The following is a 24,398-nucleotide window of genomic DNA, read 5'->3' on the forward strand; positions in this document are numbered from 1 at the left end:
TATCATTGAGGGCTCTAAATGTTAAGTTCTACATAATAAAGATTTATAGCTTCAGGAAACAAGTGATATAAAACCAAAAGCATTTACACAGCATTTGAGGAATATTTTACAAACTTTTGCAGTGTGTCACTTAAGGATCATTCAGTTATCTTTAGTATTTTTTAAATCTCCCTGTTCAATGTCTCACCTTGAAGTATATCCTGCCTTAATTTTATATTGATTTATAATTTGTATAGGGCCAGGAAAACTCCATATGTTGGGCTGCTTTAGACAAAAATGGAGAAGTGGTAACTTCTAAGGGTGAGTACAAACTATGTATTTTAATATATGCAATTTTTTTGACAGAATAGTTATATCTTTCCTTTATTAGTACTAATTCAGTAATATTGGATGAAATAGATGTCTATGATAGTTTATAAGCATCTGCTTTGATATGTATTTATCAAAGCATTAGATGGAAAAACGGAATATTCGTAATTGTCAGCCACTGTCTTTCTGTCTTTTTTCTAGACAATTTAGAAGATGAGACTGAAGATGATGACTTGTTTGAAACCGAGTTTAGACAATATAAGAGAACATATTACATGACAAAGATGGGAGTTGACGTGGTTTCTGAGTACGTTTTTGCCAATGCTTTTACTTTAAAGTAGAAAAAAATTAGACTTTGCAGTTTCTTCAGAAAACAACATAATTTTGATAATTATGGTAATGGGTGGAAAGGAGTTTTTGTTTTCGTAAATTACTGTAGACCTTTCAACTAGTACCGTTTTGGACAAGGTAACATTAATTGACGTGTATTATGCAGTTGACCTTTGAACAACGTGGGTTTGAACTGCACAGGTCCACTTATATGCGGACTGTTTTTACTAAATACTTAATGCAGTACTATGTGATTCACAGTCGGTTGAATCTACCATTGGTTGAATCCACAGATGCGGAATCGCAGATGCAGAGAGCCAACTAGTTATAGGTGGATTTTCTACTACACAGAGGGTTGGTGCCCCTAACTCCTGCATTGTTCAAGGGTCCTATGATAAAAATTGCCAAATAGGGCTTCCCTGGTGGCGCAGTGGTTGAGAATCCGCCTGCCGATGCAGGGGACACGGGTTCGTGCCCTGGTCCGGGAAGATCCCACATGCCGCGGAGCGGCTGGGCCCGTGAGCTCTGGCCGCTGAGCCTGTGCTTCCGGAGCCTGTGCTCCGCAACGGGAGAGGCCACACAGTGAGAGGCCCGCGTACCGGAAAAAAAAAAAAAAAAAAAAAAAATTGCCAAATAGAAAATGGTTAGTGTTTTGCTTCCCATCTTCTAAAGTTCACATCACACTTATCTCAAAGGGCACCTGGCTCAGCCCCAGGTTAATAACTAGTACAAAAGTTCCTTAACAACTTGACCTCTAGAATGGTGGTCCACACTTCTGAACTACAGCCCACAGTATGAATTACATATATTCATATTTTATTTATTTTAATTAACAAATGCTTATAAAGTGCTTACCAAGTGCCAGGCACTATTCTAAACATTTGAAAAATATTAACTCATTTATATTTTAATAATATAAACATAAATATATATATATAACATGAAAATGTTAACTTGTTGTAATTCTCACAATAATTCTTTAAGATAAGTAGAATTATTATTACTTTAAAATAGAGGAAATTAAGGAATGAGAGGTTTAAGTGATTTGCTCGAAGTGACATGCATAGGTAGTTAGTGGCAGAGCCAGGATTTAAACACAAGCAGTCTGGCTCCAGAGCCCATGCTTAACCACCAAATGAGGCTACTTTTCTATAAGTGAAGTAAGAGTTTCATGAAATGCTATGTACCCTTATTACATTAGCAAGTAGGACTTTTGAGACTTGAGAAATAACATATTTTAAATAGTTATGCTTTTAATCCTTCTTTGTTCTTATATTTCCTTGATTACAGTTAGATAGAACTGTAGTACATGCAGTTGACATTAAATGCTTAACTTGATAGGAAACTAGTCTTCTGTTTTATTTCTTTTTCCTTTTATATAGAAAAATATAGACTTATGAAAATGAGAGAGTATTTGTTTGCCTAGCAAATAAGCAAATCTTTTTAAGTTGTTATATTCAGTGTTGGTCCAGGAGTGGTGGTAGATTTCTTCCCTTAATTACTGGTGGAAATGTGAATTGGTAAAATTATTTTGGAAACTACATATCCAAAAGTCTTTAAAATAGTCATCCCTTTGACCCAACAATTCTAATTGTTAAAACATCTTAAAAATATAAAGTTAAACACAGAAGATCCTTGTACACAAGGAAGTTTATTACAAAGTTTTTTAAAAGTAAAAAATTAGAAACAATGTACATGTCCAGTAAGAATGTTCATCATAATTGTCTCCACCTCCTCCTCATTATAATCACTATCTGCCATTTCCAGTGTTTCCAGAATATGCAGAACTGTTAAACTGGTACTTATGGAAAGTTCATAACAATTCAGAAAGATACTTTCAGTATATCATTAAATACAAATTTTAAAAGCAGGATACAAAAATCATAATGCACAGTATCCTCTCATTAACACTTAAAAAAAAAAATACCTGGGCATAGAAAAGAGATTGAAAAAAATACGAAAAGGTAATAATAGTGATTGCTATAAGGTGATAAAAATGCTTTTCGTCATTATCTGTATTTTCAGTAATGAGGAAATATTTCTTTTATAATAAAAAAGTAATGCATTTCATTTTAAAAAGCATAGCTCCCAGGACTTCTCTGGTGGCGCAGTGGTTAAGAATCCGCCTGCCAATGCAGGAGACACGGGTTCGAGCCCTGGTCTGGGAAGATCCCACATGCCGTGGAATAACTAAGCCCATGTGCCACAACTACTGAGCCTGCTCTCTAGAGCCCGTGAGCCACAACTACTGAGCCCACGCACCACATCTACTGAAGCCCGCACGTCTAGAGCCCGTGCTCTGCAACAAGAGAAGCCACTGCAATGAGAAGCCTGTGCACCACAATGAAGAGTAGCCCCTGCTCACCTCACCTAGGGAAAACCTGCGAGCAGCAACAAAGACCCAACACAGCCAAAAATAAATAAATTTAAAAAAAAAAAAAAAAAAGAGGCTTCTCTGGTGGTCCAGTGGTTGAGAATCTTCCTGCCAATGCAGGGGACACAGGTTCGATCCCTGGTCTGGGAAGATCCCACATGCCGCAGAACAACTAAGCCCATGTGCCACAACTACTGAGCCTGTCCTCTAGAGCCTGCGTGCCACAACTACTGAAGCCCGCGTGCCTAGAGCCCATGCTCCACAACGAGAGAAGCCACTGCCATGAGAAGCCTGCGCACCGCAAAGAAGAGTAGCCTCTGCTCGCCGCGACTAGAGAAAGCCTGCGCTCAGCAACAAAGACCCAACACAGCCAAAAATCGATAAATAAAATAAATACATTTATTTTTTTAAAAAAGCATAGCTCCCAGAAATAATGTAGATCTAGAATTTCTAAGTGTATCTCTACTTGGTAACAGACACTCACAAGGTTTATAGCCACTTTGGGGTTTAACCTAGAGTGCTCTTTTTTGCTGTGTGTGTGTGTGTGTGTGTGTGTGTGTGTGTGTGTGTGTGTGTGTGTGTGTGTGTGTGTGTGCGTGTGCAATGTGTGTGTGATTATTTTACCTTAAATGATGGCTTTTGAGAAAAAGGGATTAGAGGGAATATTGTTCAGTGGATATAGCATTTTTCAGAGTGTTCTAGCTCTATAACCAGATTTTAAGATCTTCTGATTTCCTCCTGTGATTCTCTCAGGCATCCTCCCAAACAAAGAAGATTCCCATCCCTATCTCTTGTCACACCCTGAATATGTAAGGAATTGGTAGTGCCACATTATAGAAACCTTCATTAACTAAACCCTCAAACTTTAAACCAAAGGCACAGTACATTGACTGAATAAATATGCACAGCATGTTTAAGTATTCTGGTAGTTGGTTTAGGAAAACTATAAGGCAAGCCTTTAATCTGGCATGATGGAATTTTTAAAAAATAATATTTTGGAGTTTTCCTGATTGCAGTTTTTGGCTTATTCATTGATTAAATAAAACATGTGGGGCAGAATGTGATCAGGAGATATCATGCTCTAAACACATTGGCCTGTCTTCAAAAAATAATGTTATAATGAAAATATTCTTTTCTATTTTCAGTGACTTTCTGGCTGATCAAGCTGCATGTTATGTTCAAGCAATACAGTGGATTTTGCATTATTACTATCATGGAGTTCAGTCCTGGAGCTGGTGAGGGAATAAAAACAAAAAAGTTTTGTCTTTTGGGGCTTCCCTGGTGGCGCAGTGGTTGTGAGTCCACCTGCCGATGCAGGGGGCGCGGGTTTGGGCACTGGTCCAGGAAGATCCCACGTGCCGCGGAGTGGCTGGGCCCGTGAGCCATGGCCACTGGGCCTGCGCGTCCGGAGCCTGTGCTCCGCAATGGGAGAGACCACAACACTGAGAGGCCCGCGTACTGCAAAAAAAAAAAAAAAAAAAAAAAAAAGTTTTGTCGTTTATAATGGTTCATTCTACTGTAAGCTCATTTGAGAATCTCTTTTTTTAAAATTTCTATTTATGATAGTATTTTTTAAAAGATACATACAGCCAAGTTTAAATGAAATACAGGTCATCTTTTTTTATATGAAAATACTTTTAAAAGACCCTTTTATAACAAAGATACTTCCAGCTACAGCAGATGGCCCATAATAAAAGCTCTCTGTTAATCTAAGGATTTAAAATTTTCTGTCATAATGAACGAAGTCGGACAGTCTTGATAATTATTGGGTCTGAGCAGTGGTTAAGTAGGATTGTTTATAATCTTCTGTACATTTTTATTTGTTTGAAAAAATTTTTCTATCAGGAGTAATTATTGAAGAATGGGTTATATGAATGTTAGACTGGGAAGGGTAAAGAAGAAAGGAGAAGGGAATTACTTGCTTTTCCTGGAAATAATAATGATTTCTCTCGTTTCCTATTCCAGCAAGTTCCATCTACATTTCCACACCATCCACTGAAATAGAAAAAATAACAAGCCAAAATATGCTGCAGGGAAAAGCAGAGACTTTTAAGTGATGAGATAGCTTGTTTTGTTTTGTTTTGTTTTGTTTTCAGAACACCTGCTAGGCTCTGTTTTAAAGCACCAACAGCAAAACAGACCAGTGCAAAATAATGTGGCATTAATTTCACATGATTTCACTTACTAATAGCCTTTACAAATCTTTGCAATAACTAACATGATTCTCAGGGCATCTCTGAAGAGTATTCTATGACAAAAATCCTTGATTTGCCATTTTTTAAGAGGGTGAGTATAAGTTATCCCTATTATATTAACAGGCATTAAGGCCAGGCACTTGAAAAGCATGTTCTCATATAATCCTCACAACTATTTAAAGTAAGCATTGTTCTCCGCCTTTTACAGGTGAGGATTAGAGAGGTTAAGTAATCTTTCCAAGATGACATATACCCAAGAATCAAATCCAAGACTACCTGATTCCCAAAGTCTATACGTTTTGCCTTGTTTCACATGCCATTCTGCCTCCTAAACTTTCCCACCCTTTTGAAGTATGACATAATTGTGGAATATAAAAATATTTCTTCATTGTTTTGTTGATATCTTTAGTCAAACATTAAGAACATTGAAAGTTTTTTAAAAATTGTATGTTTCAGTTTTGTAACAATATTTTTTCTGTAGTTAAATATTAAAAACAAAAATAGTTAGTGTGTATGATTGATTAATGGTTTAATCCTTACCACAAGCACAATATATATATACTAATGCAAAGATAAAAGTTCTTAGAACTGACTAGTAACAGCCATATGAGCTCAGACTCACTGTTCCCTCTGTCCTTATGAGAGAAGCTCAGGCCCACATGAGCTAACTGAACGTCTTCTGACTACCTTTTTACTTCATTCTAAGAAACTATTGTTTGGAAGACTCACAGTCAACATTTTCAAAATTAAACAGCCATTATATTATTTATATATATAAATAATTAATAAATCATATATTATATATTTATATATTATTAATATATATATATATCCTTGCATGCATCCAAATTTTGAGTGTGAAACTGCACTTTAAAAATTAAGAAAATAAAATATTTGTTGCCATCAAATGACCTAAATTTTCCAACATTGCTGATTTTTTATATTCGAGTAGCAGAATTATGAATGATTTTTTGTCTTTAGAATTATTGCCATGTGTTGTTAAAATAGAATATGGAAAAGTATATACTTACTATTGACCTGTTTCATAAAATTGCCAATTGTTTAAAACTCATTTTGTTTTATAGGTTTTATCCGTACCATTATGCACCTTTCCTATCTGATATCCGCAACATCAGTACACTCAAAATCCATTTTGAACTAGGAAAACCTTTTAAGCCATTTGAACAGCTTCTTGCTGTACTCCCAGCAGCTAGCAAAAATTTACTTCCTACATGCTACCAGGTGAGTTTTAGAATTAATTGTGTTTATGGTCTTTTTAATATGTAGGAGCTCCTCCTGCAAACTTAGAAACATCACACCCAAATTTCTTTAATAGCTAAATATATTTATTTTCAGTTTCAAATATAGGATTCCTTAAACTACTTTTCCTTGAAAAGTAGTTGCTTGATTTAAAGTTACTTTGTTTTATATTTTTATTTATTTATTTATTTGGTTGTGCCAGGTCTTAGTTGCAGCCTGTGTGTGCCTTAGTTTCGGCACGTGGGCTCCTTAGTTGTGGCATGTGGGCTCCTTAGTTGTGGCTCACCGGCCCCTTAGTTGTGGCATGTGAACTCTTAGTTGCAGCATACATGTGGGATCTAGTTCCCTGACCAGGGATCAAACCTGGGCCCCCTGCATTGGGAGCGTGGAGTCTTAACCACTGCGCCACCAGGGAAGTCCCCAAGTTAGCTTTGTTTTAAAAATGCAAACAAGGGCTTCCTTGGTGGCGCAGTGGTTGAGACTCCGCCTGCCAATGCAGGGGACACCACTTCGTGCCCGGGTCTGGGAAGATCCCACATGCCACGGAGCGGCTGGACCCGCGAGCCATGGCCGCTGGGCCTGCGCGTCCGGAGCCTGTGCTCCGCAACGGGAGAGGCCACAACAGTGAGAGGCCCGCATACCACACACACACAAAAAATTATAAATTAAAAATTTTTTTTAAATGCAAACAAATTTCATAAACCATTCAGAGCATAGCTTCTTTATTTTCAGTATCTTTAAGCACGTCTTCAATTTGTCTCTGCACTGATGAAAGTAAACTGAGATAGGCAAAATCCAAAGCCATCTACTTTGTCCAAACGTTTACAGATTTCATTTCAGTTCTCTTTTACCCTCTACCTATTAGAATATGGATGATTCTAATAAGTTATTTATATCAACAAAAGTATTACCTCCATTTATTTTTGGATTTTAAGCATTTCATTTATCAAATTGTGGAATAAAAGGCTTTTCTCTGGTTAACATATTTCACATAACAGGAGAAAAATATTTCAGGGGTGATTGAGTCACCAAAATTACGCTAAGCCTGCTAAGCTGATTCTGAGAGTAAACTTCATTTAGTTCTTCTAGAGCATCAGTCTCTTCTTTTAATTCCATGGTCTGGTACCAGGAACTGGAGTAGACACATATAAACACAAACACACACACCTGCCTTCACTGCTTGAACAGTATCAGGCTTCCTTCTGTATCTTTCTGAAACTTAACCTGTCCTTCATCCTGGCCCCTGGCCTTCCTTTCTTAAGTTTCTTTGATGCTTTTTTCCTCCCTTCACATACATTAAGGATTGATACTCAACCACTCTGGACCAGTAACCATTGCAGGTTTTTATAGCCACATCTGTTTTGATTGTTCTGTGCTCATGACTTGCTGATTATTAAATACTTTGAATATTACCTTGAGAAATATGCTATTTCTTTAAATTTTTTATATCATAATCTTCCATATTCCTTTCCTCGAAGACATCTTTAACTTTCTTTATCTACTGTTATAAAATCTCTAATAAAAACGTCATATTGAACTCTTATCTTTGCTATTGGTAGTAAAGAGATTTTGGATTTTAGGAATTTTTTTCTTTTTAAATTATCTTAGTTCTTATATAACTTAATAAAATCAGTTGATTAGGACATGAAAATAAATTGCCTAAGGTTAAAGATGGAGTGTGTGAAATGAACTGAAGTCTGAATGGGAAAACAATTTAGATAGGCCTTGTAAAGTGAAAAGACAATAAAAGATAGAAATGATAAAATTCAGAGTAAAGATAGTTTTGCTACATAACTAGGTTAGTGGAACAGGAAAGTGGTGGTGAAATTAGAAGCCTCATACTTGAAAATCAAAATATAACAAGTATATTACAACATATCTAAGATGTGAAAATTTACTTTTGCTTTGCTTAGAAATTTTAAACTGTAACAATTGAGGAAATATTATAAATATTAACAAAAAGCTACATTGATATTAGCTGTTACATTTCTATTACGCTATTTTATATTTTCACAGCATTTGATGACCAATGAAGACTCGCCAATTATAGAATATTATCCACCTGATTTTAAAACTGACCTAAATGGGAAGCAACAGGAATGGGAAGCTGTGGTTCTAATACCTTTTATTGATGAGGTCAGTGCATGAAATAGTTATATATACATGTATATTTTAGTCAGATATTATTTCACATAATAAGCAGTGGAGTTTAATCACCATTTGTGTTTTGTTAATGAGTTTTAACTACTCTCATCTTCATTATGTGCATCAAGACTTGTAGGTGTGCTAATTATAAGAAAGCTGGCATTGCTTTACTAATAGTAGACAAAGCAGGCTTCAGAACAAGGAGCATTACCGTAAATCAAAGGCTTGAATAACACTGTAAACCTTCTCAACCTCATTAATATATGTAGAACACTGTGCCCAACAACTAAAGAATACACATTTTTAAGTGAAAGAACATTCACCAAGTTTATTTTGTGAGACATAAAACATGTCTGAATATATTTAAAAGTGTTGAAATCATAAAGAAAATGTTCTCTGACCACATGGAATTAAATTAAAAATCAGTAACAACTCTCTGGGAAATTTACAGATACTTTGAAATTAAATAACATATTTGTAAATAATCCATAGATTAAAGAAATTAAAAGGGATATTTGAAAATACTTTATCTGAATGATAATGAGAACATGTATCGTAATCTATGATAAAGCTAAAGCAAGTCTTAAAGGGAGACTTAAGGTTTTAGATGCTTATCCTAAGCAGTAAGACATTTTAAAATAAATTAAGCTTCCTACCATAAGAAGCTAGAAAAATAAGAGCAATTTAAATCCAAACTAAGCAGAATGAAGGAAATAAAAAAGATAGCAGAAATCTATGGAAAATGAGCAAACAATAGAGAAAAATCAATGAAACCAAAAGTTGGTCCTCTGAAAAGATTAATGAAATTGATAAATCCTAGCTAGACAGATCAAGAAAGGCTGAAAAAAGCCAGAGCATGAGGGGAGAACACATAAGTTGCCAATATTTGGGATGAAAGAAGAGGTGTCCTATAAATTCTACAGCTATTAAAAGAATCCATAGGGGATATTGTGAACAATTTTATGCCAACGAATTCAGGAACCTAAGTGAAATGAACACAGTTCTTTAAAGACACAATTTAGCAAAACTGACCCAAAAAATGTAAAAATCTGAGTAGTCCTATATCTTTTTTTTTTTTTTTCCCGGTACGCGGGCCTCTCAGTGCTGTGGCCTCTCCCGTTGCGGAGCACCGGCTCCGGACGCACAGGCTCAGCGGCCATGGCTCACGGGCCCAGCTGCTCTGCGGCACGTGGGATCTTCCCGGACTGGGGCACGAACCCGCGTCCCCTGCATCGGCAGGCGGACTCTCAACCACCGCGCCGCCAGGGAAGCCCAGTCCTATATCTTTTAAAGACATTTAGTTTCATGATTTAAAATCTTCTCACAGAGAAAATTCTAGGTTCAGATGTCTTGACTTGTGAATTCTAGCAAGCATTCAAGGAAGAAATAATACCAATTTTACACAAACTTTGAGAACATAGAAGAGGAATAATCAATTCCCAATATATTTTATTAGACCAGCATAATGCAGATACCCATAGTAAATGATGTTACAAGAAAAGAAAATTACTTGCTAATATCCCTCCTAAAAGTAAATGCAAAAACGTTTAACAAAATAAAACCAGATGGGATCCAATAATATGTTAGAAGGATAATACTCATAACCAAATGTCATTTATTTTAGAAAGACAGTGTTGATTTGCGATGTGATTTACCACACTATCAGTATTCAACATCCAATTTTAATAGACATGCTCAACATACAGTACTAGAAGTAAGAGGACACTTCCTCAACCAGATAAAGTACACCTTAAAAAAACTTACAGCTAACAATATACTTAATAGTAAAATTTTGAATGTTTTCTCTGTAAAATCAAGGGTAAGACAAGAATGTTTATTCTAACCAATTCTAATACTGTACTGGTAGTCCAGTGTATTAAGTCAAGGAAAAGAAATAAAGGCATGCAGATTAGAAAGGAAGAAGAAAAATTGTTTTCATATGTATATAGCACTATTACATATATAAAAAATTCTAAGCAATCTTAAAAAAGATACTCTAACCAATAAGTAAATTTAGCAAGGTCACAGAATATAAAATCTATACAAAATTCAATTGTGTTTCTATGTACTAGTAGTAAACAATTGGAAAATATAAATTTTTTTAAATAAAAAGATTTTTATTCTGCTTTCAGTAGCATTAAGATATATAAAATACACAGTTACAAATTTAACAGCATGCACACTGAATACTACAATAGTGTTGAGATATAGAAACCTAAATAAATGGAGGGACATAACCATGTTCAAGGAATAGAAGATTTAGTGTTGTTAAGATGTACCCTCTTCCCAAATTGATCTTTGGACTCAACATAATCCCAATGAAAAGGCCAGCAGATTTTTGTGTAGAAATCAGAAATCCTATTCTAAAGTCTTTATGAAATTGTAGAGGATCTAGAGTAGCCAAAGCAATCTATAGGAAGAAGAACAATACTGGAAGACTTTCATTCTCTGATTTCATGACTTACCATGAAGATAAAGTAATCAAGGGAGTATGTTACTTACATGGCAATAGACAGATCAGTGGAACGGAATTGAGTCCAAACGTAGATCTATACTTGTCCAGTTAATAAATTTTCAATTAAGACATCAAAGCTATTCAATGGGTAAAGAAAAAGCTTTTCAACAATTGGTGCTGAAACAGCTGGCTATATATGTTGAAAAAACCTGTACACTAATGTTCAGAGCAACTTGTTTGTGATAACCCCAAACTGGAAAAAATTCGAATATCCTTCAATGAGTGAGTGAATAAAAAAACTGTAGTACATCCATATAAAGGCATACTACTCAGCAATAAAAAGAACTATTGATATAAACAACGGATGGAAAAAAGTTCATTTGAGTGAAAAAGTCAATCTTGGAAGGTTTTATGTAGTTCCATTTATATAATATTTTTGAAATGACAAAATTATTGTAATATAAAATACATCAGTGGTTGTTAGGGGTTAGGGGTTGGGGATAGGGTGTGACTATAAAGGGGTAACATGAAGGGGTTTCTTTATGATGATGTGACAGTTCTGTATTCCAGTTTTAGTGGTGGTTACAAGAATCTATACATATGATAAAAATTCCATAGTACTGTATACACACACAAAATTTAGATATAAAAACTAGTGAAATCCGAATAAATCTGTAGTAGTGATGTATCAGTGTCAATTTCCTGGTTTTGATGATGTACTGTGGCTGTGTGTAAGATGTTATCATTTAAAGGTACATGGGAACACACCATACTAATTCTGCAAATTCTTATGAATCTTAATGTTTTTTGCCACTGTACACAATGCTATGAAAAAAGGACTTGTGTGTTTGTATATTCTTTTTGTTTGTTTGTTAATGCATTCTTATATATCAGAGATTTTATTTTTGTAAAGTAGAATCCCCAAAGCAGGAATGCTTGGTTAATGGGAATGTGTATTTTTTGTTTTAATGAATACTACCAGTCTTCTTTTTCAAGAAGACTGGTCTTATTCACACCAGCAATATTTAAGTGCCTACTTCTCTGCTTTTCTAGTCCTGAATATTATTGCTTTATTTAATTTTGATGATAAAGTCTACTGATGATAAAGAATGCCATTCATTCAAATTTATTTTTCCGATTCCTAATTTAAGTATATTCTTATATATGTTTGTCTTTTGCATTTTCTCTTTTGTAAATTGTCTGTTTATATCCTTTTCCTCATTTTCTTTTTTTGATTTTGAACAACTCTTTTTATATTAGGAATATTTTTCCCCAGTGTGGCATTTGCCTGTTGATTTTTTTGTGACATCTTTTATCACATACATTTTCTTTTACTTGAAAAATGTCTTTTTCCTTAAAGCTGTTCAGCCTTTTCCTGCCCTATTTAAGAGTTTTTCACTCCAAATTATCAATAATCTCCTAGATTTTTTCCCATTATTTTTGTTGTCTCATTACTCTGATACTTGCTTTTGTATACGGTATGATATTGGAAAGTATATGTGCTTTCTCTCCCAGCTGGATAGCTAGTTATGACAAAAACATTATTTAAATATCTGAAATGCCATGTTTGACATAGATTTGGATTTGTTTTTGAACTCTGTTTTGTTCTTCTGGTCTGTGGGTCTCTTGTGTTGTCAATACTTAAGTGTTTTGCTTACAGGTAGTTTTATAAAAAGTGATAGGATCTGGTAAGACAAGTTCCTGGTAACTTTTTGCAGCTCACACGTTCATCCTTCCAATATGAACACTAACATCATTTTGTCCTTTAAAAAGAAATATTTTAAACCATTGTGATTTGATTAGAATTATGTTAAATACAAAAGATAATTGGAAAGATGAACATACCTATCCCATTGTACAATTTGTAAAGTAAGAGATTAATGAGCAGTGAATTAAGATAAATTGTAATTACAATTATAATCAATTCATATTTAAATTTTGATTTTCTGCTGATTTTTTTTTTTTTTGCGTGGGCGTCTCACTGTTGTGGCCTCTCCCATTGCGGAGCACAGGCTCTGGACACGCAGGCCCAGTGTCTATGGCTCACGGGCCCAGCCTCTCCGCAGCATGTGGGATCATCCCGGACCTGGGCACGAACCCGCGTCCCCTGCATTGGCAGGCGGACTCTCAGCCACCAGGGAAGCCCTTCTGCTGATTTTATCCACATGTTAATGATTGCTGTTGGAGTAATAGTTTCAAAGGAATTTGTAGTGACAAGCAATATTCTAGGGCCCTTTGAAACAAGAATAGCACATCAGTTTTTCGTGTAATGAAATGGAAAAGAATTGTATTAGTTAAGATTTTTGTTTTTCAAGAACACAAATAGTAATTCTGTATTCTGAGGGAAGAGATTTGTTGAGATTACAAAATTTTTGTATTTTTAACTTCTCTCTCCAATCTTTGTATTCAGAAGCGATTGTTGGAAGCCATGGAGACATGCAACCACTCCCTGAAAAAAGAAGAGAGGAAAAGAAACCAACATAGTGAGTGCCTAATGTGCTGGTATGATAGCGAGACAGAGTTCAGGTACCCCTCTCCGTGGCCAGAAAAGTTCCCTGCCATAGGACGATGCTGTGCAAGGTAATGTTGTTTGGTAATTTTTCAACAACAGAGAGCTCAAAAAAAAAGAAAAAAAACAAAAAGCAAGCTTTTGAATATCTACTTGGAGAATTAACAAATAATTTATGACAGTTGTAGTCAATTGATAACGAGTTGCATGCAACTTGCCAAGGATCATAGCATCTCTCTCTTTCTCTCTCTCTCTCTCTCACAGTTGTTTCTGTAGTTCTCTGCTTTGGTCCAATTCTGCTTCTCTGTTTTCGTCTTCTGTTAAAGTTGTCCCGCCCCCATATATATCTGTTCTCTCCCTCAAGAGGATGTATGAATTTTTGTTTCCATTGCCAGTGTCTGCTCCCAGCATTATTTGACATGCTATGACTTTGCCTCTTATACTCCCCAACCACCCAACTGGAAAGAAGGAAAACAAGAAATAAAAGAGCTCCTCTGTTTCTTGCCTCAAACCTATTTCTACTTTCTCTTCCTCATTAAGATGTCTCCTTTGTTTTTTCTCTTCTCTCATCTTCTCTGCAGATAATATCTAGATGGCAGTTGTGTTGCAGATAAAGTAAACGTTTCTCAGTTTTTTTTCCTTTTGTTAAAGCAAAGAGAAAGATGAAATAGACATTATAAAATGTTTATTTTCCATTCTGGGTTTTGGAACATGGAGGATGTAGAGATTTGTAGCATGTTTTGTATGTTCCTTTAGTATAGAAATCATGTATATATACATATATAATTTATATATTTTATATATATTATATATTTTTTATATTATATATATTTTTTAAATTAATTGGGAGAACGTCCACTCAGTATCTTACAGGCATGGTTGTGTCTGGATCAATAGCAACGAAGAATCTGCTGCTCTATATTTTCTTTCTCTTAAAGGACAAATTGTTAATTCTCCTGTTAAAAGCAAGGAGGACTCTTGCAAAATACTGAAGGGAATGCTGAAAACTTGTGATTGCTTGTAATGTATGGATTTTAAATTAAATGCCTCCATTTATTTTCCAGGTATAAAATAATATCATTAGATGCTTGGCGTGTAGACATAAGCAAAAACAAAATAACCAGGGTTGACCAGAAGGCATTATATTTCTGTGGATTTCCTACTTTGAAACACATAAAACACAAAGTCAGTGACTATTTAGTTCAAAATTTTTTCACTTTATTGAATGTGAAGTGATTGTGGAGAAAAAATTAAAATTAAATTCTATGACTTCTTTTAAAGTTTTTTTTGAAGAAAAGTGGGGTTCAAGTATTCCAGCAAAGCAGTCGTGGAGAAAACATGATGTTGGAAATCGTAGTGAATGCAGAATCAGATGAACTTGTAAGTATTTTCTTCATTATATATTTCTTAGGTGCTTATTATGCATAAAACTGTTTTAGCTGCAACGTGTTTTCCAAAGTGGTATAACATGTAGTAACTCCAGAAGTTCACAGGAAAAAAGGATAAAGTAAAGACATTTACACAAATTAAAGGACATGTATAATTGTGACATAATGAGGAAAAAAATGCTGTAGGAATTTGAAGAGGAGATGAGCTGTGTGAGCTAAAGATTAAGTACAGATCTGTAGATGAGAATAGGCTTGAGCTGGGTGCTAAAAGAAAAATTATCACAAAGAGGAAAAAGGAGGGGAAAGGTATTCCAGTTGAAAAGAATAACATGAACTGGGAGTTATAGTAAAAAAATAAATGTGATACATTATATTTTTTTAACCTTTTTGTATGTCTGACATTTTTCTTAATACTTTTTCTTTTTTTAGAGTAAATGTGATGTATTTGAGGAGAAGGAATAGATAAACCTGACTGAATTAGAGGACTTGTGTTGGGAAATAGTAGAAGATAAGGTTGAAAAAACAGATTGAGAAAAAAAAAAAACAGATTGAGGCCAGATTATGGAGGACCTTGAATACTAGGCTAAGGAGTTTGGACTTATTTTTTCATGACTGTTATCTTGAAATTGGTATTTTCATAAAGATTAATTTCGTGGCAATATAGTAGACTAAAGTACATAAAAAAGAACTGGAAGAAAATGGAAAAGCCTGCAAGTTGAGCTTGTGGTTATAGAAGCCTTAGACAATAAGGATATAAACTGTGGAAGTGGTAATAGATCTAGATGAACAAGACTAAATAAAATTCACAAGTTTCATCATTTGTTCAAAAATAGGGAATGAAAAGAGAAAGAAAATATTAAATATGAATCACTCTTAGATATCAGACTAACTGAAAAACAATTACTGTTTATTGGATTAAAGAAGTTAAAATGGGAGAGGCACTGGCTTGAGGGGATTAATGATCAGTAATAGAATTTTAAGTTGGTGCTAGGACATTTAACTGGAGCTGCCCTTTCAGCCTTTCTCAGCAGGGTCCCACAAGAGGTTTAAGCCCTCTTACCCTAAGTCATCCATTCGTTTATAATAGATTAATTTACCTTTTGTGCATTTAGAATGGTACTAGTTATGTACCATCCTTGGAAGAATTGGGGAAATACGTAGTCAAATTGTTTTTTGTGTTCTGTGGTTCAGATGAAAAACTTCAGTCAAGAAAGGCAACTTATACACAGTTGAATACCTGGAGCTAGAACTTGTAAGGCAATAGGGATATGTAGGGCGTTAGCAAGGAAGTGATGGCTGGGGCCTTGGGGCTCATTTCCTTGAAGAAAGGGGATTCTCAGGGTTCAAGGCCCCAGCATGAGGAAGTACCCATGGATGGAAAGGGTGGAAAAGGAACCAGTAAAAGTTACATAGTGTTCAGAGAAGAAAGAGAATAATTCCCATGTTTAATAGTGTCACAGAAGCATGGAGTAGATGGTACATACAGTTCAAGAAGAGTGGAAACTAAAATAAGGTCTGTGAGTTTGTCCTTTGGGCATCATTACTGGACTTTGAGAATTCCATTCCCATAGGTTGTTGGAGGCAGAAGTCTAATTCCTAAGTACTAATCCGGGACTCGTTAGGTGGGAAGTTGAGGTAGCAGGTCTTAAACCCTTGGTTAAGAAGTTTATCATTGGAAAGAGGGCTAGAAACATAACTGTAGGTAAAGAAGACGCAGCTCATTTAGCAAATCTGTACAAAAGAAGAGAGGTAGAGCTAAAGAAGAAAGGAGCTCTTTTTTTTTGCGGTACACGGACCTCTCACTGTTGTGGCCTCTCCCGTTGCGGGGCACAGGCTCCGGACGCACAGGCTCAGCGGCTCCGCGGCATGTGGGATGTGGGATGTGGGATGTGGGATATTCCTGGACTGGGGCACGAACCTGTGTCCTCTGCATCGGCAGGCAGACTCTCAACCACTGCGCCACCAGGGAAGCCCAAGAAAGGAGCTCTTAAAGGCACTGTAGAGGGAAAGGATGTGAAGTAATAATGGATTGCTTCTAGGACTTATGGGAAAGGATTAATCTAGGAAAGAGAAAAGGATAATTAAGGGAGCCTAGTTTTAATGTTGAAACTTGCTTTATTTATCAGAATAGTCATTCTTTTGCATGTTCGCTGTAAGAGATGTCTAAATATAGTAAATAAAATAAAAAGTTACCCCCAAAAGGATAAAAATAGTCATCTCTATTTGTTAAAGAAGTATTTGCTAATAATGATTAAGTATAAAGAAAAGAAAAAATGTGAGTCAAAATTTATATTTCAACTTCAGTTTCTACCTCAGAGTTGTTGTCTAACCAACAGTAATAATAATAATAATGTTTCCTTTTAAGAATTTTTACTTAAGGTATTATTTCATACAGAATATTTATACAGTTGTCCCTCAGTATCCATGGGGCATTGGTTCCAGAACTCCCCACTGATACCAAAATCTGTGGATGCTCAAGTCTCATATAAAATGGTGTAATATTTGCATATGACCTACACACATCCTGCCTTATACTTTAGATCATCTCTATTACTTATAATACTTAATACAATATAAATAATTGTAAATACGATGTAAACGCTATGTAAATAGTTGCCAGCATTTGTTGAAACTTTCTGGAGTTTTTTTCTTTTTGTTTTTTTAAAATATTCTCCATCAGTAGTTGGTTGAATCTGCAGATGTGGAACCCATGAATACAGAGGGCCAACTGTGCAGCATTTTATAGTTTACAAAAGCTTTTGTGTATATTATTTTATCCTTAAATAAATATTGTGAGGTAGATGTTATAACTTCTTCTCATAAAAGAAAACAGACTCAGTGGGATTAAAGGATTTTCCTAAGAGTCCATAGCTGAAGAGAGGCAGAACCCAATGTTGGACCCGTGGTTTCTAACTTGAAATAAGTCTAGTGTTCTTATTTAATTATACCAACCACAAACTGAAATGAATTACATTTTTTTAGATTCTGTTTTATGCTGTCTGATTATTTGATATGAAATAATAATAGCCCTTTTCTAGACATCTATGCTGTTCTTTTCACTTTTCTCAGTTTCCATGAGAAAAATAAGCTGATAATCATGAGAATAATAGAATCATAGAATTTTACAACTGGATGGAATTTTGTGAAGCAATTAATCCAGCTCATTAGTTTTACAAATTAAAAACCTTAAATGGAGATTGGAAAAGGGACATTCATTCAGCTAGTTAGCAGCAGAACTAAGAACCTAGGTTTCTTGCTAAACATTATTTCTACTAATGTTGGCTATTATTGTGAACAGTAATACTCACATTATAGGTCAGTGTTCTTCTGTTTGATTTTACTGAAACCTGTTTTCTCGCCAAGTAATTTCATTTAGTATTAAAATCAGTGGGCCGTCTTTCACTAATAACTGCCAGTGCTGTTGAAAAAATGAGAAGGAGGCAAGCTTCCTAGTGTTGAGATGTTTATACTGCAGAAAATTACTTTTAAGTTGGTCGTAGTTCCCTTCTAATAAGAAGAGATTGGCAGAGGGGAAGGTAAAGTTGGTAAACTTACACAGATTCATAATAAATTAAAGAATAAAGAAAGGCAGATAAGTAAAAACAACTGAAAATTATTATTTTTTTTAAGAAGGAGGACTTCCCTGGCGGTCCAGTGGTTAAGACTCCACGCTTCCACTGCAGGGGACTAGGGTTCAATCCCTGGTCTGGAAACTAAGATCCTGCATTGCTGTGTGGCGTGGCCAAAAAACATTTAAAAATAAAAATAAATTAAAAGCAAAGGGAAAAAAACAAAAATCTAAAAGAACAGAAATCCTGGAAAATGTACTAGAAAAACAAAGAGTAGTTGGCAATAAAGGCACAACTTAGAGAAGAGAAATTTTTAAAACTGAATTCAAGTGGATGAAATAATTAAGTGGGAATAAAGCTGAGAAGAGCAGTTACTAATAGGGAATAATTGGCCTGAGCCATCAAATAACATTGTATATCTGTTTTAATTATTAAGGCATGGTTTTATAGATTTTAAATACACTGTTATAAACACAAGCCAGTTTTAATTATTTAATTTTGCCTCTGTAAAATTCTCTCTTGGACCTAAAACATGAATGAACTTTTCTGCTTTTACTTTAAGAGTGTAGAAAATATAGCTTCATCAGTGCTTGGGAAGTCTCTCTTTGTTAATTGGCCTCATCTTGAAGAAGCTAGAGTGGTTGGTGTATCAGATGGAGAAACTAAGTAAGATTTTATTTATAATTTTTAAAGTTTATATGTGCTTTGCTATTTGTTGGCTTTTATTCATACATTTTAACTGATATAATAATTGTAAAATATTTACACTCTGTAGTGAAAATGAAAGTCCTCTAATCATACCACTCCAGGTTCAACCACTATTGAAAGTTTATTGTACATACCTTGAGATGCATATTTTTTATTAGTATTTTATTTTATTTTTTAAATTAAATTTTATTGGAGTATAGTTGCTTTACAATGTTGAGATGCATATTTTAGATGCATATATTATTTTTTCCCTTTTGCCTTCTTTTCCTTTCAATAGCTTGGAAATTCTATATCCTAATTCTTTTCTACCAGTTATCATTATATAAATTAGCAAATATATTTCTTTCTGACAAGAATAAATAGCATATGTAACCTTACCTTTTCCATGCCTTTCCCAGGTTTCATTTAAATACGTGTTAAAAAACACGTATCTTCTATTCTAAAAATAATTTCTTAATATTTTATTCAAGTTCACAATCACTTTATCAGTGATTATTTAGACAAGCTATTCTTTGTCATCTTTTACTTGGTCTGATATCTTGTTCTTTTGTTATTTTTCATGTCTAGAACTTTCTAAAGTAATTTTTCTTTTCAGAGAAAATGTGAGGATGTTAATGTTTTCTGAGTTATTACATATCCAAAAGGTTTTTTTGGTTGTTTTTCTCATGCATAGGTTTAGTTAGAGGCCTAATCCTTTTTCCTTAGGTCTCTGCAAATGTATCTCAGTTGTGTTTTGTTGCATAATTTTGTTGATGAGAAGTCAGTGCCAGTATGAATCTTGAACATTCTTTTTTAATCATCAAAATTCAGTTCCCCTGCCTTTTTGATGAAGTCCAGTTTATCAGTTTTTAGTTTTATGGATCGTGCTTTTGGTCTAAGAACTCTTCACCTAGCCCTAGGTCCCAAAGAAGATTTTCTCCAAGAAGTTTTATAGTTTTACCTTCTCCTTTTACATTTAAATCCATGATCCATTTTGAATTAATTTTTATATAAGGTATGAGGTTTGGGTCAAGTTTCATACATTTACCCATGAATATTGAATTACTCCAGTACTAGTTGTTGAAAAAACTCTCCTTCCTCCATTAGTTTGCTTTTACACCTTTGTCAAAAATAAGTTGAGCATATTTGTATGGGTCTACTTGTGGGTTCTCTGTTTTGTTTCATTTTTCTCTATGTCTATTTTTTGTTGTTGTTGTTTGCGGTACGCGGGCCTCTCACTGCCGTGGCCTCTCCCGTTGTGGAGCACAGGTTCTGGACGCGTAGGCTCAGCTCACGAGCCCAGCCGCTCTACCGCATGTGGGATCTTCCCAGACCAGGGCACGAAACCATGTCCCCTGCATCGGCAGGCAGACTCCCAACCACTGCGCCACCAGGGAAGCCCTCTCTATGTCTATTTTTTATGCCCACACCACATTGTCTTGTTACTGTAGCTATGTAGTAAGTCTTAACCTTAGGTAGAGCGATTCCTTACTTTTTTTTTTTTCAAAATTATTTTAACTGTTTTTGGTCCTTTGCCTGTCTATATATAGTTTAGAATAAATTTTTTTATATTTATAAAAATCTTTGAGAAATTTTGATAGGAATTGTACTAAACTTGTAATTTGTGGAGATTTGATATCTTTACTATGTTGAGTCTTCTGATCCAAATGGATAAATGAAGATCCATTTACCTCTCCATTTATTTTAATCTTTGATTTCTTTTATCACTATTTTGTTTCCTCAGCATACTGAACCTGTATGTGTTTTGTTAGATTTATACCTAAGTATTTAAAATTTTTTGGAGCAACTATAGATAGTATTATGTTTTCAATTTCAGTTTCCCCAGCTAGTATATAGAAATATAATTGATTTCTGTATGTTGATTTTATATCCTAGGACCTGGCTAAACTTACTTCCCTGCCTTTTTTCTTAAAGTCCAAGCTGGTTATTTTGTAGAATTCTGAATTTACCTAGTTGTTTCCTCTTAGTGTCATTTAAGTTGGTCCTCCATCCCACATGTTTCCTGTAAACTGGGAGTTAGGTATTGATTAGAATCAAGTTAAACTTTTTTAGCAAAACTACTTTATTGAATTTGAGAGTTAATTCTTTAAAAATTTATATTTTTATTATGTATTTAGTTTAATTTATTATAGAGAAAGAATAGTAATTTGTTTTAAATTGATTAAAATATTTTACAAGTGTTTGTTCTGAAATTCATATTACACTTTTAAAAAAGGAGGCTTTTTGTTTTTCGGTTTTTTGCTGTTATACCATGTAGAAATCTTTTCACTTTGAAGACTCACACTACTAGAACTCTATATTAAACCACAAATTTGAGGGTAATATAATTTTAATTTTTAAGGTTTTACTTGGAAGAACCTGCAGGAACACAGAAGCTTTATTTGGGAAGAACTGCTCCACCCTCTAAAGTGGTCCATCTTGGAGACAAAGAACAATCTAACTGGACAAAAGAAGTACAAGGAATTTCAGAATAGTGAGTGTCATCAATAGTATTTAATGTCATTGAACTAGAATGTGGTGGTCTAATGTACTTATTTTTTAACTTATTTTCCACTTAGTGTGATTACTCTGAATACTGACTGCATTTTCATTTTATGGTCCAAAAAAGTAATGAGTTCTAATTTAAAATAACATCTGGTTAGCAGCAGTTAGAGCCTTGCCCAGTTTGTCACTAAAATACTTCATGATATACAAAAAAAAAAGAAAGAAAAAACATAATCACTTACACTAGGAATACACAGTTCATAAGTTGCCTGAATTTGAGAGTTAATTTCACTAACCATAAGGCCATTGAATTTCTTGGCCACATGTAACTAATAAAAATAGGAGGGTAGGGCTTCCCTGGTGGCTCAGTGGTTGAGAGTCCGCCTGCTGATTCAGGGGATGTGGGTTTGTGCTCCGGTCCGGGAGGATCCCACATGCCGCGGAGCGGCTGGGCCCGTGAGCCATGGCCGCTGAGCCTGTGCGTCCGGAGCCTGTGCTCCTCAACGAGAGAGGCCACAACAGTGAGAGGCCTGCATACCACAAAAAAAAAAAAAAAAAAAGAGAGAACATACTCTCCTTTGTTCTTCACCCTTCCCTCCTCCCTACTCCCCTACCCTCCCTATATCCAAGTCCCTTATGCTCTGAATTCAGAAATTCAAGGTCTATACCAACTAAGTAATGAAGAAGCTAACCCTCCTTGGAATGCTAATTTTCAGGGTGCTTTGTGTCCTAAGATCCCACCCTAACAGTACCTCTCCTTTTTCATCCAAACACTAGAATTCCCTAAACCAAAACAGAATAATAGAAACTGGCAGTGGCACATGAAATGGTGTTATAAATATATATCCATCAGCCCTCCTGTTTAAACTGTAGTAGCATCCATTGATAAATGGGAACTCAAGGAGATACCTCTTCTACAATTATAGGAGCTAATACCAGGCCATAATATCCTTATTCAAAGATGATTAAACAGGAAATATGTAAAAAGACCATGAAATGCTATCCAACATAAAGGAGATGGACATAGCTGTCAGGGGGAGAAGTGGAGCATTTTTGGCCTCCCAATAGTGTAAGTTAGATACCCGTGTCATAGCTCACATCATTCTGAATTTTCTTTTATAGCACATAAATAGAATCATAATAGTAAATTTATGAGTGTGGTTACTTTAAGTCTCTTTTCATAGATAGTAGGCTCCATAAGGGTAGGGAACATATCTGGTTTTTTCACCATAATTTTAATTTTGCTCTATAAAATATATGTATATATAATAATGTTATTTAACTATATACTATGTAACTACATATAGTATATATTATATAATACATATATTTTTGTATAAACACATATATGAAAATAAAATTATGATTTCTATAATGAGCTCCGTAGATGGTCTGAATAGTAATATGGGCATACTGAAAACTGAATCAGTGAGCTAAGAGATCAAGCTGAGGAATTCCTTCAGCATATAGTACAAAAAGCACAAAGAGGTGAAAATAATATAGTCAGAATTTCTGATATCTATCTGATAGGAGTTCTAGAAAGAGGAAATGGAAAGGAGATAAGAAAATATCCCTCAGATGAAGAATGATTGTATCTTCAGATCAGGAATCAGCACACTTTTTCTGTAAAGGCAAAATAGTAAATACTTTCGGCTTTGTAGACTTTACAGTTTTTATCACAACTTCTCAACTCTGTTGTTATATCATAAAAGTAGCCATAGATATTAAATAAATGATTGACTGTGTTCCAGTAAAATTTTATTTATAAGAACAGGAGGCAGTCTGGATTTAGCCCGTTACCATAGTTTGCCAACCCCTACTTTAGACTGAAAAGGCCCACTGAATGCCCCTCCTTGTCAATCTCTATTTTCTGTCTTTCTGGATGTTTCATATAAATAGAGTCACATAATATGTGACCTTTTGTGTCTGGCTTCTTTCACTTAGCATGTTTAGGGGGTTCATACATATTGTAGTATATGTCAATACTTATTTCTTTTTATGGCCAAATATTTCATTGTATGGATATACCACCTTTCGTTTATGCATTCATCTGTTGGACATATGGCTTCTTTCCACCTTTTTGCTATTGTGAATAGTGCTGTTATGAGCATAGGTCTATAAATATTTGTTTGATTACTTGTTTCCAGTTCTTTGGTTACATACTTAGGAGTGGAATCGCCAGGCTGTTTGGCAGTTCTCTGTTGAACTTTTTGAGGAAATGAAACTGTTTTCCGCAGTGACTGCACTGATTTACATTCCCAACAGTATACAAGTGTTCCAGTTTCTCCACATCCTTTCCAACACTTCTTTTTTTTGTTTTTGCCTGCGTTGGGTCTTTGTTGCTATGCGTGGGCTTTCTCTAGTTGTGGTGAGTGGAGGCTACTCTTTGTTGCAGTGCATGAGCTTCTCATTGTGGTGGCTTCTCTTGGTGCAGAGCATGGGCTCTAGGCACACAGGCTTCAGTAGTTGTGGCACACAGGCTCAATAGTTGTGGCTCAAGGGCTCTAGAGCACAGGCTCAGTAGTTGTGGCACACAGGCTTAGTTGCTCCACGGCATGTGGGATCTTCCCAGACCAGGGCTTGAACCCGTGTCCCCAGCACTTGCAGGCAGATTCTTAACCACCGTGCCACCAGGGAAGTCCCCCAGCACTTCTTGTTTTCAGTTTTTTGTT

At 35.1% G+C, this 24,398-nt stretch overlaps 1 protein-coding gene across 5 annotated transcripts in view; it reads left to right on the top strand.

Moving 5' to 3' along the window:
* The window catches only part of XRN1 (5'-3' exoribonuclease 1), a 99,106-nt gene that overhangs the window by 20,848 nt on the left and 53,860 nt on the right, over window positions 1-24,398 (top strand). For all 5 annotated transcript variants that reach the window (XM_059064925.2, XM_059064924.2, XM_067033627.1 and 2 more), the window contains exons 11-20: window positions 237-300; window positions 511-616; window positions 4,159-4,248; window positions 6,294-6,450; window positions 8,485-8,604; window positions 13,479-13,648; window positions 14,642-14,762; window positions 14,859-14,957; window positions 19,097-19,200; window positions 21,584-21,715. In XM_059064925.2, the coding sequence (XP_058920908.1) occupies window positions 237-300; window positions 511-616; window positions 4,159-4,248; window positions 6,294-6,450; window positions 8,485-8,604; window positions 13,479-13,648; window positions 14,642-14,762; window positions 14,859-14,957; window positions 19,097-19,200; window positions 21,584-21,715 (1,163 nt within the window). The remainder of the gene's footprint in view (window positions 1-236; window positions 301-510; window positions 617-4,158; window positions 4,249-6,293; window positions 6,451-8,484; window positions 8,605-13,478; window positions 13,649-14,641; window positions 14,763-14,858; window positions 14,958-19,096; window positions 19,201-21,583; window positions 21,716-24,398) is intronic.

The sequence above is a fragment of the Kogia breviceps genome, chromosome 5, assembly GCF_026419965.1.
Source record: "Kogia breviceps isolate mKogBre1 chromosome 5, mKogBre1 haplotype 1, whole genome shotgun sequence".
Classification (NCBI taxonomy): Eukaryota; Metazoa; Chordata; class Mammalia; order Artiodactyla; family Physeteridae; genus Kogia; species Kogia breviceps.